Genomic DNA, 16,139 nt, shown 5'->3' with positions numbered 1-16,139 from the left:
TGGAGGAAAATTGTAGATAGGAAGTTAGTTATGATGTAAATTTTTCATGTATTACTATCATATTCTATTCCCCCCTCCCATGAGGGTATATATCAGGAATTTGATGATGGTAAATTTAATACTTATGTATGCAAATTTAAAGAGACTAACAAGGTAATACATGTGTGATCTAGTGTAATTAAAACCAAGACCTATATTAAATCAATTCTGGGTAACATACATAAGATATCTATGTATTGATGAATTAGGCTATGAGCCAAAATAGGCTATATCCTGTAACAGTGACCCACTCTTGTAATACCTCATTCTGGCATTATTACTATTATTACGGGCGACTCCAGGGAGTCCTTAGACTCATCAAGGGAGGCCCTAAACATCATGTCCACACAGTTATATGACATTCTCACAGTATCTATCATATCTTGTCTTGAACTCACTCACCGTCATAACACCCACAACAGACTCTGGCAGCTTATTCCACTCATTTGCCACTCTAAAAGTAAAGAACCCAGCTCTAACACCCCTGCTAACCACACTCCTGCCCAGCTTCCATAGGTGTCCCCTAGTTCTCTCACCACCAGTCCTCATCTCAAAAATATCCTCTGAATTAATCCTATAGAAACCTTTTAGCAATTTGAATGTCTCAATCATATCTCCCCTTTTCTGCCTATCAACTAGTTTCTGCAACCCACAAATCTTCAACCTGTTCTCATATGGTATTCCATAGACCTGCTATCATCTTAGTCACTCATCTCTGGATCCTCTCCACCTCCTCCCCATCAAGAAGGAACCTAGGTGACCAAATCTGGGCACAGTAGTCGAGATGAGGTCTTATCAAGGCTCGGTACAGAGGTACAATAACTTGCTTGTCTCTTCTCGTCAAGGTATTTTTCAACAACCAAGTGAGTTGATGAGCTGATTTAGCTATTTTTGCAATGTGTCCCCTAAACATCTCCCTATCCACCAACACTCCCAAGCCCCTGGCCTCATCAATCTCCTGGATTCCACCAATGTAGTTATTACCTTGCATTCAGCATCTGTTGCATGTTGAATGAATTTTAAAAAAAGGATGGTTTGTTATTGGAAATGTCCATGTTAATATCGCTTTATATTTGCAATTATTGTATCACCCAACACTATTGTGTACTTCTTCAAAGTACACAGTAGTGTTGTATGAAACTATTCATTGATTTATTAAATTGAATTACTTTTTATGTGATTGTTTGCAGTATTCATTTAATAAGAATAGACTGCCCGGGGGGGGATGTGAAAAGTTCAACCAGAAATGGAAGTGTTTTTTGACTTTCAGTGGAAGGTGTATAAACAACACCATTGCGTAAACAACACTCCAGAAACATAGTCATAATTTGTTATTACTAACAGGCCTCAGCGCTTGTTTTAACTGCTAATTAGGCCACCACTATTGCTGTATCATTAAAGGTTAATCTCAATTTGAATGTGTATAAAACAGGATGTAGCTTTGATCTAGTGCTTTAAGACGAGGTTTGGCCAGTATGGCAGTATGGTAATAGTTAATTCTCCTGTAACTTGTTTCTCTGTGTATGTGTGTGTGCATGAATTCTGGATGATGACTATAATATGGAGGTTGAAATATCAGGAAATTAAAGTTATTACTCCTAACATGGCAGTGGTCTCCATAATTGTACCAGAATAATTACTGATCTCTGTGCGACATTAAAACAAAGGATTCAAAAATAGCAATTCTTTATGCATTTAAAGAATATATCTTCTTTCATTATTTCATTTCTTATTGCTAGATGCTACCTTAAACTGGGAGAATGGCAAGAAAGTCTTCAAGGCATTAATGAAACATCCATTCCTATGATTCTTCAGTATTATGCAGCAGCAACAGAGCGGGATAAAAAGTGGTACAAGGTAATTTGAATCATCAGTATTGTTAATAATCTTTATAGGTAAATTTCAATTATGTAAAAGAAGGGGGGGGGAGAGAGAAGAACATTAAGTTCTCAAATTTCTGCTTTGAATGGACCAGTAGTGTCTGGGATTTTTGGTGAATGAAAAGCACACTTCTAAATTACATCGTTATCAGAGAGAGTGCAAATCAGTTTGTTTGTATACTGTGATTAAAAATGAACTCCATGGATTCAGACTTTAATTCTTTTAAACAAAATAAAATGGATTCCTTTGTTAAAAAACTTGTACTAGCTTTGCATGAACTTTTTTGATTCGTAATGCTGTCACTCCTGCCCTCATGATGATAATAATAATAATTATTATTATTGTTGCTATTAAGAGAGAACTCTAGGTAGTTAGGGACTCGTTGATGGAGGCCACATACTACCTGACCAGCTGTTATGCCTGTTCTTGAATTAATTCACAATACTTGTACGTGCGTGCGCACACACACACACACACAACATCCAATGGCAATCCATTCTAATCATGCACCATTCTATGAGAGAAAAATATAGCTCCCCCCCACACACACACTTGACTGCATTTATTTGCAATGTCCAAGGATGCCCTCCATAAAATGAAAAGTCCATCTGTTGGTATCCTGTATAACTCTTTCAGCAGTTTGTAAGTCTCAATCATATCACATGTCTTTCTCGTGTTTGCAGTCTACAAATTCTCAATCTGTTTTCATAATTGTCTTCTGTCTTCTTTTGCACTTGATCCACTGTATCAGAATTGCCGAGGAAATCAGGTGACCAGACCTGTGCACAATAGTCCAAATGAGGTTTATTAAAGCTTTGTAAAGATTTAAAATGACTTCCTTTTCTTTATACATATATCAAGGTTCATTTCATTATTCTGTGAGTTGTATATGCAATCTTTGCTATATGGCCCTTGAACTTCAACTTCCTATCTACTAAAACTCCAAGACCTTTAGCCTGATCAGTTTCTTCTAGCATAATCCCAGCAATATAATATGACATTGGATATCTAATCACCAAAGTGCTTGGCTTTACACTTACTAACATTGAACTGACAGCCATTTAACAAATGCCCACAATTCCAGCCCATTGAAGTCATTCTGCAAGTACTACATATCAGTTACATTCTAGATTACCCTGCCTATCTTTGCTTCATCAGCAAATAACTGTATATTGCCTTTATGTATGGATTGAATAACATTAGACCCATGGATCCTTGCAGTACATTACTGATTACTTGAAATCTAGCAGACTCACATCTCCCATATACCACTTTTTGATATCTGTCATTCAGCCATTCTCTTATCCATACCAAGATTTTATAATCCAATCCCATATCCTCGAATTTATGAGAAAATATATTCTCCAATTTGGGAGGTCGTGTGATTGTCTTGCTCAAATAGACCTTCCCCTAATAAATCCAAAGTAGAGATTCTCTGTCAACCCATTTCTGAATGCAAACCTTGACCATCTTTTTAAAGATCTTTACCACCACTCCAGAGATAGGTCGATAGTTGGATACATCAGTCTTCACTCCTTCCTTGTGAAGAGGATTATCGTGGAATCTTTCCTGTTCTGAGACTCAAAATATATAAGTCAAAGGAATAGCCGGTTTGGCTATGTACTATTTTATCATATTTACTGTTATCCTGTTAGTCCCTATTGCTGGATAGACAGATTGACAGATCTAGTGCCCCCTCATATACCTGAGCATCTTCATCCAGTGAAGATGTAGCAGCGAGTGCAATGCTGCATACATCAATGGTACATGAACCAAACAAACAGCAATGGTGAACCCAATGCTGGACTTGGTCATACTTCATGCATTCTACTTTGATATATTGCCTATAAACCCAGTCCCCCCTCTTCTTTCATTTTCATCTCTTCTACCCTCCCCCCCCCTCCCTTCCAGTGCTGTTGGAGTGATCTTTCCTTTTCTTACAGTGAAAGTCTGCCTTCTCTCCCAGAGTTATGGTTCTATTCTTAATGGACTCCACAGAGGAGTTGCAAACCGGATGCAGTATTTTGCAATTAATTAATGGCAAAATACTTAGTAGTCACAGGATGCATTAAACGTTACTGCATTTCGGTCAGCTAATGCATCTTTTCTTTCCAGAGACCATTTAATGGAAATGAGAAGTATGCAAAATGGTCAGCAAAGAGTATTACAGATATATCCATTAATCTTTTATTCATGAACGTGTGGATTGATATATGCAATCATAGTAAAGAATCATCTTTTGAATTCAGTAACAGAAATTATCTCAGTATCTTCAAGATTTATCTCACTAAGATTAAAGGCAAAAGTTAAAAACACACACATATTGAGATTACATGTTCATGCACCAGATTACTCTCATGGAGATGATGAATATGAGAAATTTCTCTCTAATCTACAAACAGAAATTGATAATACCAATAGAAAAGACATGTTAATAGTAATGGAAGACTTTAATGCAAAAAAGTAGGCAGGTATTCTGAGGACATGGAAGGAGTAATGGAAAAATTTGGGATTGATGATAGTGGCTTTAGGGCCCTCTGGGAAGTCATCTCATTGGATGGATGCACTGAACTGCATGTGTTTCCTAACGGAAACCATGAAAGCTGCAACTTATAGATATGTGGTTCTGGATTCCTATATATATCTGTATGTGGGTGCGATAGAGGAGATATTTATCCTATGAGACAATAATGTTCGTCTCAAGTGAACTTGTGGATTGATATATGCTATCAAAAAAATTGAAATATGAAACTTGTGGACCAATATCTTCAAGAAGAGACTATCGTATGTATGGATTTGCCAGCCTAGTCTCTTGACCTTAATCCTATTGAGCATTTTTGGGATGCTCTAGGTAGGTGTTACTGCTTTCTATCTCTTCACCCCCACACCCCAAAAAAAGGAAAAAACTTGAGGGACATAGGAGAGCTTTGCTCAGCAATGGTTATTACTATCCATACAGTAACAAATTTGCCTTTTGTGTTCTGGTTTATCTATTATATGTTACAGTTGTGAAGTTATCAAACACATCTAATATGTGCAATTAATTGTTAATAGGCTTTGGTTGTGTAAAACTTTTAGATACCAGTACCCTTGATGTAAGTCGTGCAACTTATGAAACTCGTTGAGTTTTAATTGCTTATTTTGATTAAACTCTTTAATTACATAATAATGTGGTCTCAATACCAAAAACTTCCCACACTATGAAACATTGTTATGAGCACTGCATGGCTGTGAGGGAAAAGGTGACCACATTCCTTATCGAGGTGCTTTGACAATGTCATTTTAACTTCTTGTTTTTGGCCATTGTCTTCATGTACCCATTTGTTACTGAAGTAAACCATTTATTTACAATTCATCTGGGTGTTTCTTTTACATCTCATGTCATACTGCTTTTTCAAAGTTTTTGAGTTATGAATTTTCTTCTTTTGGTAATATATGGAAACTGGCATGCATTTCATAATCTCAATAACATCTTTATAACTTTGTCTTTGATGTTTACTTTCCATATATTTAATTTGTTTTTTTTTACTAAATATTGTACCTTAAAAGCAAAAATATTTTCTTGTACCTTTAATATTGTACCTTTAAGAAAGCAAACTTGTTTTCCATGTTTCTGCCTGTAATACATTTTCTTTTTGTAGTGTTGATTTTTTTTTTTTTTACTTCTAAAAATTAACATTGGGATTATTTAAGAGGATAACATCATCTTCATAAAGTAAAGAGCTGAGATTAATATCCCTAATTTTTATGTCTAGTTTAATGCACTTGCCTTTATAATGTGATCTGTATGGATGATGAAGTAATGTGAAGATGATATGCATCCTTCTCTTACATTCCATTTTACGTTCTGCAATTCTGACTGCTGACTTGCAACATAAATATAGACATAGATTATGTAAACCAATACATGGTCAATTTAAATTGTGTCAGCAGTATATTACCCAATTTATTCCATATGTTTGTAACATTTAGAAAACAGTTTTTCTCTTTGGCACCTTGACATATGGCTTTACTAGATCTACTAAACTAAATACACATCCTTGTCCTGTTGCTGTGATTTCTCGATGACTTGTCTTAAAGTGAAAATCTGATCTTAACAAATCCTATTTAGCTTTAACTGGTACAATTAAACCTTTCTAATATATATGTAATCTGTAAAATATCGTTTATCTTATGTTTTTCTGTATTGCTGCCAACATAATTGTAAATGCTTTGCTTATACCTGTTATGGGTTTAATTAAATTCATGTTTTTAAGTGCTTAGTCCTTAAATTTAGAAACTAGCAAAAAGATATTTTATTATTGTGATGTTTTTTAATGTAGGCATGCCATGCTTGGGCTTATATGAACTATGAGGCAGTTTTATTCTATAAACATCAGCGACAACAGAAGCTTCAACAAGAGCAAGTCTCAGGAGCAGTAGCTAATAATGCCCAAATGACACCTGGTGATGTAACCAACTGGGTTGTTATAGATGGAAATTCATCTTCTGGCACGCTCAGTCGATTGGGTTTGGTAGGTTTATATGCTTGACTTGGTTGTTAATTGCAATATGTGAATTTGAACAGAATTTTTATTATTTTTTTTTTTTTAATAAAAAAAATAATAATTTTGATATAACATCATCAACCTGATATGTACCCTCAAAGGGTGTACAGGATATGATAGTATTACATGAAAAATTTATATCATTACTAACTTCCTATCTACAATTTTCCTCCAAATCAATCTCTTACCTGTCAAGACTCCAAAATTGTCAAATCTTATATTTCTATCTTCTAAGGCACTTTTTACCATATCAATCCACTCATATCTTGGTATTCCTCTGGGTGTTTTTCCTGCCAACTTGCCAGAGAACAACACTTGTTTTGTTAATACTTCCTCTCCCATTCTGTTTAAGTGACCATACCACCTGAGATTAGCTCTGCTAACACATTCCTGGATAATTTTGATATAAATACATTGAATCCATGCATCATGAAATTGCTATGAATAGAAAAGAATGATTTTCCCTGAAAACAGTTCAGTCAGCCAGCCAATCACTGTGCAGTATATCATTTGAGCTTATTGTGACATGGGTTGTCTCTCTTTCTTTCTATGAATTTGGACATCTTTTTGCCATTTGCCTTCACATAAAAAAATACTGAATTTAACAGTATTTGGATTTACATTTGCAGACATTGCTCACTATATGCAAACACATTGTGCATTTTTTAAATGACCTCAGTTTAGTAATAGTGCAGTGTAGATCATCTCTTTCACAATAGGTATTGGACATTTTTTATAACTTATTTTAATGGTATTATCCCAAAACTGAATTATAAAAGGATGCTTACTAACTGGCTTATATTTCACACCAGCATCCTCAAGGCAAAACAGCGTATTACAGTTTACACATGACAGGGAGTAAGTGATACATACAAATTGTAACTAACAAAACATCTAAAGTCCTAATTTTGCACCTTTAATATTGTATAAAAGAAGTGTTAAAGTTGTGCAGATGTTGATCTTAAGATAACTGTCTTCCAAATTTTTGGTAAATTAATGCAGAATTAGATATAAGAAAGCCAATGTGCTATATAAAATTCATTACAGGGCAGAAAGTCTAAAACTATTTTTAGAATGCAATGGCTATGAAGCAATTCTAACTATAGGAAGTATGGCTGCATTAATCTGCCAAAAATTTGGGAGACAGTCATCATAAGATTAACTGTAATACTTCTTTTATGCAACATCAGAGGATGCCAAATTAAGACTTTAGATCTTTTCTCCATTATAGTTTGAATATTTCACTTACTCATTGTCATGTGTAAACTATAACATATTGTTTTGCTTTTAGGATGCTGGTTTGAAATCTAGTAAAATATAAGCTAGTTAATAAACATCCTTTTATAATATATCTTTTTTCACAGTATTGTACCACAACAAACAATAAATCATATAAAGGTGTTTATTAAGTGGCTTATATTTCTCTGCGTTTCAAACTAGCATCCTGAGAATCTACTAGTTACAACACAAATGTGATAATCAGTAAATTAAAACAATTCAAATTGTAACGCACAAAAGACTTTAAATCATAATTTGGTACCCTAATGTTGTATAGAAGTTTTTTCAGTTATTACATTGAAGTTACTTTTGAGATGGCAGTCTCCCGAAATTTTGGCAGATTAGGGTAGCTACACTTGCTATTGCTGACTCTAAAAATACTCTCCAACATAATACCAACTTCTATTATAGCACATTGATTTCTTCCTTCTAATACTATGTGAAAGATGTCCAAATCATGTCTACCATTTCTGACTTGCCATAATAATGGTGGTAATTATATTTCTTCTTTTCTCTGAGGAAGGTGTTATCAGACCTTCCTTAAATGTTAACATTAATTTAAGTTATATTAAAAGTATATTTTTAGGGTGGAAAGATATGAATGAATGTTATTGGGTTGAAACAAATTATCTATTTTTCTATTAAAAGAGTGGTTGGATTAAGAATTTTTCATAATAAATGACCTCATGGAACCATTTAATTTTGTTATGGGGTTTGATCCACTGTGTATCATTATTGTGTAATGACATTATAGTTTTTATTATTGAATCTTCTCTCTACCTCTCTGTCTACTTTTTTTAGACATCTGAGCATATTCGAGATTATGCAGTTCCTGCTGTGCAGGGTTTTTTCCGTTCCATAGCTCTCACCCATGGAAGCTCACTACAAGATACCTTGAGGTAAGTTTATAGATTTGTATTATAATTTTTTATTTGTTTTGCTAGCAATTTTTAAGTGTGATTTTTCTGAAACACTCAGTAAAAACAACTATATAAAATGCTTGAATACAAAAAAGACAAATTTCAAAATATGTGCAACACCTATTTCTCTTTGGTTTTGTAATTTTTTTATATACAAGCATTCTGTTAAGCAGCAAAATGTGTGGAATTCCATAATTATTTCTAAACACATAAATAGTGACATTATCTAATATTATTTAATTTATCTAACATTATCTAATATATTTAACTAAATATATTATTCCTGATAAATTTATCATGAGCAGCACAATTTTTAGATCATCCTCATCAAATTGAGGGTGTACATGATATTATGATAGTACGACATGAAGAACTTACATCATTACTAACTTCCTATCTACAATTTTCCTCCAAATCAATCTGTTACCTGTCAAGACTCCAACATTATCAGATCTCATATTTCTATCTTCTAAGGCATTTTTACTATATCAATCCACTATATCTGCCTTCCTCTGGGTCTTTTTCCTACCAACCTACCAGAGAACACATGTTTTGCTAATCTTTCCTTTCCCATTCTGTTTAAGTGACCATACCACCTGAGATTAGCTCTGCTAACACATTCCCAGATACCAACAATGTTAAGTTCTTTCCTAATATCCTCGCTTTTAATAAGATATTACCACTGATGCAGTGGTAAGATATTACTACTCAGGACTCTCATATCTGTGGTCTCTAGTCTTTGATCAAGTGTTTTATTTCTAACCCGGCTCTCAGACCCCTAAGTTAATATTGGTTTGAACATTCTCTTGTATACAGCTAATTTACTGTTTTGACTAATTTTGACTAACAATGAAAAAACAAATTTATAATTTCAAAATTATTTTTATTTTCAACATCATCTCCCTTAAGACTAATACATTTATTCCAGTGATGCTCCAGCGCCATTATCCCGTCCCTGTAGTGGTTCTCAGTAAGATCTGCAAATACCCCTCTACAGCTGCAATCACCTCTTGATTTGAAGAAAAACGCTGGAAGCGAGGAAGAGTTTTAGTTTTGGGAAGAGATAGAAGTCAGAGGAGCCAAGTCTGAGGAATAGAGTGGACATTCCAACAATTCTTAGTGCAGATCCCTTAATTTTCCCATTGCCAAAACAATTGATTTTTTACCAAAAAACGTGATTTTTTTTCTTCTACAAACCGGGTCTTTTCTCACTAATTTTTTTGTCTAGTCTGGTTAAAATATGAAGGAATAATATTTCCTGGTTATTGTTTTATCCTTTTCGAGTTTATTAAAAATTTTGTAATGCTAAAGGCAAAATGCCTTTAGCATTACAAAACTCTGATGCCATGACCTTTCCTGCTGATGGAACCAACTTTGCCTTCTTTGGCACTGAATATCCAGCTTCTGTCCACTGTTTTGACTGCTGTTTGGATTTTAGTGTGTAATGGTGTATCAGTTTTATTCTTGTTAAAACGCTCCAAGCACTGTTCAAAGATTTTCATGCGAGTGCGTTTTTGATCTGCTGTGAGCAAGCGCGGTACCCATCTTGCACAAAGCTTTTTCATTTGCAATTCTTCATGCAAAATATATCCTACGCATTCTTTTGAAATGCCCATAGTCTGAGTAGCTTCACACACTTTGACTTGCCAGTCATCTAATACTATATTGTGCACTTGATGAATCATTTCTGGTGTTGTTACACTTTTTGGATGTCCTTTATGTGGATCATCTTCAAGGCCACATTTAAACTCTGCAGCCCATTTCTTTAATTGTCGAAAATGAAGAAGAGTATCCATAAACTTTTATGAACTTCGAATGAATTTCTTTTGCCGTTAAACCTTCTTTTACAAAGAATTTTATAACTGCACGATACTCAATTTTATCAATTTCAAGGGATACAGACAACACTTTTGCTTCAGACAACATTAAACAAACTACTTGATAAAATGACTTGCAATTCCACATGGATGCTTATGACAGATGTACCAACTTAGAAAAGAAAATCTCTTGCCAATAGTGTTGCCATCTATGGTTGAGACTGAGAACTTTTCAAACGACCCTCGTAGATTATGAATAACAGAGGGGATAATGTACATCCTTGTCTGACACCAGATTTAACATTAAACCATCTTCCTGTACTTCCTTCAATTCTAACTAACAACTCAAATAAAGGCAAAGTATTGCTTGATATAATGTGCCCTTGACACCTTATAACTGTAGTATTTTAAATACCTTTTCTCTTGACACCTTTATCATCTCTAATTTATTTTACAGCACTCTTTCCTCTATTTCTGAACTTTTTCTACAGCCTCCAGAATACTTTTCCACCTTTCTGATATTTATTTTCTATGTTCTTATGAAAGTCTTCCCATGACTTTTGTTTTGTTGTTATATGCCTTTTGCAGGTCTAGAAAACTTAAATACATATCTTTGTTATATTCCCACAATTTCTCAGCTGTTTGTTGTAAAGTAAAAATCTGATCCTGTCAGTCTCTATTTGGAGTGAATCTAGCTTGTTCTTCACCATACTTTCCTTCCACAATCCTTCTCAGCCATTTATCAAGTATACGTGCATAAATCTTACCAAGAACGCTCAGTAGAGAAATACCTCTGTATTTCTCACACTCAGTTTTATTTCCTTTTTTGTAAATGGGTGCTATGAGAGCTCTACTCCAATCATCTGGAATTCGTTCCTCTGTTCAGGCCTTCTGAACTATGCAGTGCAGCCACTGCAACAATTTTTATACCTCCATACTTGAGGATTTTTGGATGAATATCATCTACATCCACATTTCAGGTTTTTGGTGGCTTTTTTTTCTTCAAGTATTGATATGTATTCCTGATTGCATGTCTGTTGAGTGCTTTTTACCACTGTGCTGTCATCACTGCTTGTTTCATTTAGCAATTTTTCGAAGTAATTACTCCATACATCAAGAATATCTTTTTCTCCAGTTTTCATGTCACCTTTGTCATCTCTAATTTCTTTTACAGCATGCTTTCCTCTATTTCTTAGCTTTTTCAACAGCCTTTAGAATATTTTGCCGTCTTTCTATATTCTTACCAATGTCTTTCCATGACTTTTGTTTAGCTAGTTTTTATACAGTTTAGTTTTCTTACATTTGTCTCTGTATTCTGTAAGAGCACAAGCTGACTTAATCACCAGGAACTTTTGATATGCTTTCTTCTTTTATTTCACTGCTTCTTTAATTTCCTGTGTCCACCATGGAGTTGCCTCACAACATGCTGTTCTGGCTGAATCAATCAGTGTTTTCTTCAGAGCTTGCCACACATTAAATGCAAAACTGATGACTTCCTGTATGATGCAGTCTATTGAAAATCTCCAATTTTCACAGCAGATACATTGCCAGTCTTCTGCTCATCATCTGATCCAAATATGTCATCACATAATCAATGGATAATCAAATCTTCGATATCAAAAGCGCATATTACTTGTTACTTTTTCTTTCTGGAAGTGGAAATAATCAAGCAGTCTGGGATTGTGTAAGGGTCAAAGGTAGCCTTTTGAGGAATGAATTAACCAGAGCTTATGATCCAGTGGCCACTCTCACCTTCATGTGGTGGTACAATCCGTTAGTAGATATTTACTTGAATAATGGATGAATGAGTGAGGATAGGCTAGCATTATTTATATTGGCTTAAACTAAAAGACATTGTGCAGCTCTCTCAAATCCTGGAGTCAACAGTATGTTGGAAGTTTTTCCTCTTGGTTATACTATAAATTAAAGATACCAAGAGATTATATTTTTGGTTTTTCCTTTATCCAAGTGTAAGCAAACAAAGTTTGCACCTGAAGTAACTTCAGGACTAGGCAACTCGTATATAGAGGCTAATGACTTCACATCACTTGCCTTAGTATCCCATAATGCAAAGCACATATCCTTATGAACATGTATAATGCTGTGCACTATGGGTAGGGTCACTACCCAGACTGATGTCAACCTTAATTGAGGTCTCATCAGTGGGAGCCAGCCCAGAAGTGATAATAAGGTTGAAGTAATGCAGAAGTCATATTTCATGTTTCTTTTTTAATGCAGCTCTCAGATCTATAAGTTAATATTGGTTTGAATGCTGTCTTATATATAGCTACTTTAGTGTTTTCACAAATTTCTTTCTTATTCCATATAAATTTATTCATTTGACTCCATACCATACCATCTGTGCTAATTATGTTGTATATTTCCAAAATTACTTTGCCACCTTCACTAAAAATTGCTTAATGCTTAATATCTTTAATGTTTTACTTTTTCTATAAGTTCTCCATTTAGGATGCAGTTGATGTTTTAAGTTTTCCTGCCTATTTTCATGGTCTTTCTCTTTTTATTGCTAATTTTCACTCAAATTTATTACAATAGTTATTCAGTTTAGTCAAGGAATCCTGCAAACTTCCACTAGATTTATTTAGAAGAATAACATAATTTTCATAAAGTAAAGATTAGCGATGAAAATTGTCAATTTTGATATCAGATTTAATACCACTTTCTTTCATAAAGTGATCCAAATAGTTGATGAATAACAGTGGAGGTAACATGTACCCTTATCTTACACCTGAATTAACATCAAACCATCTTCCTGTGCCTCCTTCAATTCTACTTGCTGACTTTCTCAAATATAGACTATATTGTTCAATGTAATGTCTCATTTACATTGAACAATATCATTTACATAATATAACTGTAGTATTATGAACAACTTGGCACCTTGTCATAGATCTTTTTCAGATCTACAATATGAAACTTAAATACAGATACTTGTTATATTGCCATGATTTCTCAACTGTTTGCTTAGAGTGAAAATCTGATCCTAACAACTTCTATTTGGCTCTGAACTCAGCTTATTTTTCTAAAAGCTTCCTTTCCACAATTTTTCTTAGCCTTTTCTTAGATGTACTTGTATAAATCTTACCAGGAACAACTATGTAGGGAAATTCTTCTGTAATTCTCACATTTAGTTTTATTTCTCTTTTTATAGATGAGTATAAGAGCTCTACAGCAATCATCTAGAATTTGACTCTCTGACCAGGCTTCTGAATTCTGCAATTTTTTGTAATTTCGTTAAAGTTTTACAGTAGCCACTGTAAAACTTTAATACTTTCATGTTTGAACATTTCGGGTTCAAATATCATTCATTTCAGGTTTTTTTTTATGGCTTTTTTCTACTTTAAGTATTGATATGCATTCCTGTTGAGTGTTACTCAACATTAATGCTATCAGGTAAGTACAGTACTTCAGAAAGAGTATTCCAGGAACTTTTGATATGTTTTCTTCTTTTCCTTTACTGCCTCTGACTTTCGGAGCCCATTATGGAGTAGTGATTTTTCTGTTCTCACAGAGAATCTCATCCCATGCTTCTTTGGTTAAATCAATCGGTTTTCTTCAGGATTTTCCACTGAATCTCCAAGATTTGACTCTTGCTTTCAAACTTCTTTTTTTTTTTTTTTTTTAAATAATTGACTTTACTTGTTATTATCATTATTCATAGATAACCTTTGAAATCTTTACTTTCCTTCCTCTTATTATTCTTTGTCTTATTTTTATATCTTAGTTCTTTTAAATGTTTTTCTACTTTCTGTAATGCCCATTAATTTTCAAATAATTTTTTTTTAATCTGGAAATTTCATTTGTTAATTTTTCTTCATTTATCTCATCAGTATAAAGGTTCTCACATCTGGGTGCCATGTTATTGTTGTACTTAACTTTCATTTCTGCTCTGTTATGCTGAGTTTTTGTTGACATTTTTAAAACTTTCTTAATTTAACAGTGTCTCAAAATATATTAGCAAATGTACTAAATATAATAAAATCAGTAGAAACTACAATAATATAATAAAAATGTCCAAAATAACTAATTTAAAAAATAATTAAATAAAATAAATCAAAGAAATTATGTACCATGATATTGTTATATCTCCTTCATAACATCTTTTCCTCATCATTTCCTACTTAATTTCATAATTTATCCATAAATCTCTGTCATTTTTCCTTCTTTACTGTAAAATTGCCGTCTACAGCAATCATCTGGAATTTGACTCTCTGACCAGGCTTCTGAATTCTGCAAATTTTTCTAATTTTGTTAAATTTTACAGTAGCCACTGTAAAACTTTAATACCTTTTTCGGGTTCAAATATCACTTATTCCAGCTGCTCTTTCTCATTTCAGGGTTGTTGTTTTTTTTTTTTTTTTTGTACGACAGATGATGGAAAAGTTCCGAGAGAAGCAACGTCAATAAATACCAGAAACTACATCTGATATTTATTGATCTGGAGAAAGCATATGATAGAGTGCCAAGGCAAGAAGTCTGGAGGCGTCCAAGAGAAGAAGGTACCGGAGAAATATGTCAGGTTGGTGCAGGAGATGTACAGAAATGTGAAGACAAGTGTTCGAACCTGCCTGGGAGTGACAAAGTTTTCCAGTGACAGTTGGCTTGCATCAAGGGTCTGTGTTAAGTCCGTTCCTGTTTAATATTGTGATGGAGGTGGTGACGGAGGAAGTGAGAGAAGATGCACCTTGGACTATGTTGTATGCAGATGATGTCGTGTGTGTGCAGAATCAAGAGAAGAAGTGGCAGCCAAACTGGAAAGTTGGAAGAAAGTACTGGAAGAGAGAGAGAGAGGTATGAAACTGAGCAGAAGTAAGACTGAGTATATGTGTTGCAAATTGGATGGCAGTCAGGAGACAGATCTGGAGCTGGAAGGAAATGTCATCAGGAAGGTCAGTGACTTTAGATACTTAGATTCAACAATGAAAGAGGATGGTGAGGCCGAGAAGGAAGTGGGATACAGGATGGAGGAACTGGAGAGAGAGATGGCTGGAGCGCTATGTGATAAGAGGGTACCGATCAATCTAAAAGGCAAAATTTACAGGACATTAGTGAGACCAACTATGACTTATGCTTTGGAAACTGTGGCCCTGAGGAAAAATAACATCAGCAGGATGGAGGTAGCAGAGATGAGAATGCTTAGGTGGATGTGCGGTGTGACCAGAAAGGATTGTCTGAGAAATGACTATGTAAGGGGAACGGTGAAAGTTATGAACTTAGGAGCAAAGATACAGGAGGCAGGGTTGAGATGGTTTGGTCATGTGATGAGGAGGGAGGAAGAATATGTGGGAAGAAAGCTCATGTAGATGGATGTGCAGGCGAAGAGGAAGCACGGATGGCCAAAGAAGAGATGGAGGGAGATGGTGGAGGAGGACTTGAGGATGAAGAATTTGGATGTGGCTACAGCCCAAGACAGGAAGTTGTGGAGGAGACTCACCACAACCAGCGACCCTACTTAAGTGGGAAAAGCTGCAGAAGAAGAAGAAGAAAACAGTAAAATTGCTGTCAGCAACAAATCTTAAGTCATATGCCAACATTCCTTCACATATATGTTTCCTGAGTTTATTTTAGTCTCTTGTTCTGTAGTTTTGCATTACTTTTCTTCAGTGAAGCACATCTACCAAGCCACTTGCCATGTA

At 34.6% G+C, this 16,139-nt stretch overlaps 1 protein-coding gene across 7 annotated transcripts in view; it reads left to right on the top strand.

Annotated features, from left to right (window-relative positions):
- The window catches only part of mTor (serine/threonine-protein kinase Tor), an 816,233-nt gene that overhangs the window by 619,228 nt on the left and 180,866 nt on the right, over positions 1-16,139 (top strand). For all 7 annotated transcript variants that reach the window (XM_090412780.1, XM_090412800.1, XM_090412771.1 and 4 more), the window contains 3 exons: positions 1,779-1,896; positions 6,243-6,434; positions 8,547-8,644. In XM_090412780.1, coding sequence (XP_090268906.1) covers positions 1,779-1,896; positions 6,243-6,434; positions 8,547-8,644 — 408 coding nt within the window. The remainder of the gene's footprint in view (positions 1-1,778; positions 1,897-6,242; positions 6,435-8,546; positions 8,645-16,139) is intronic.

Source organism: Typopeltis vanoorti, chromosome 2 (assembly GCF_054136105.1).
Source record: "Typopeltis vanoorti isolate ZY-2024b chromosome 2, IOZ_Tvanoo_1.0, whole genome shotgun sequence".
NCBI lineage: Eukaryota > Metazoa > Arthropoda > Arachnida > Uropygi > Thelyphonidae > Typopeltis > Typopeltis vanoorti.
This window is presented reverse-complemented; position numbering and strand designations above follow the sequence as displayed.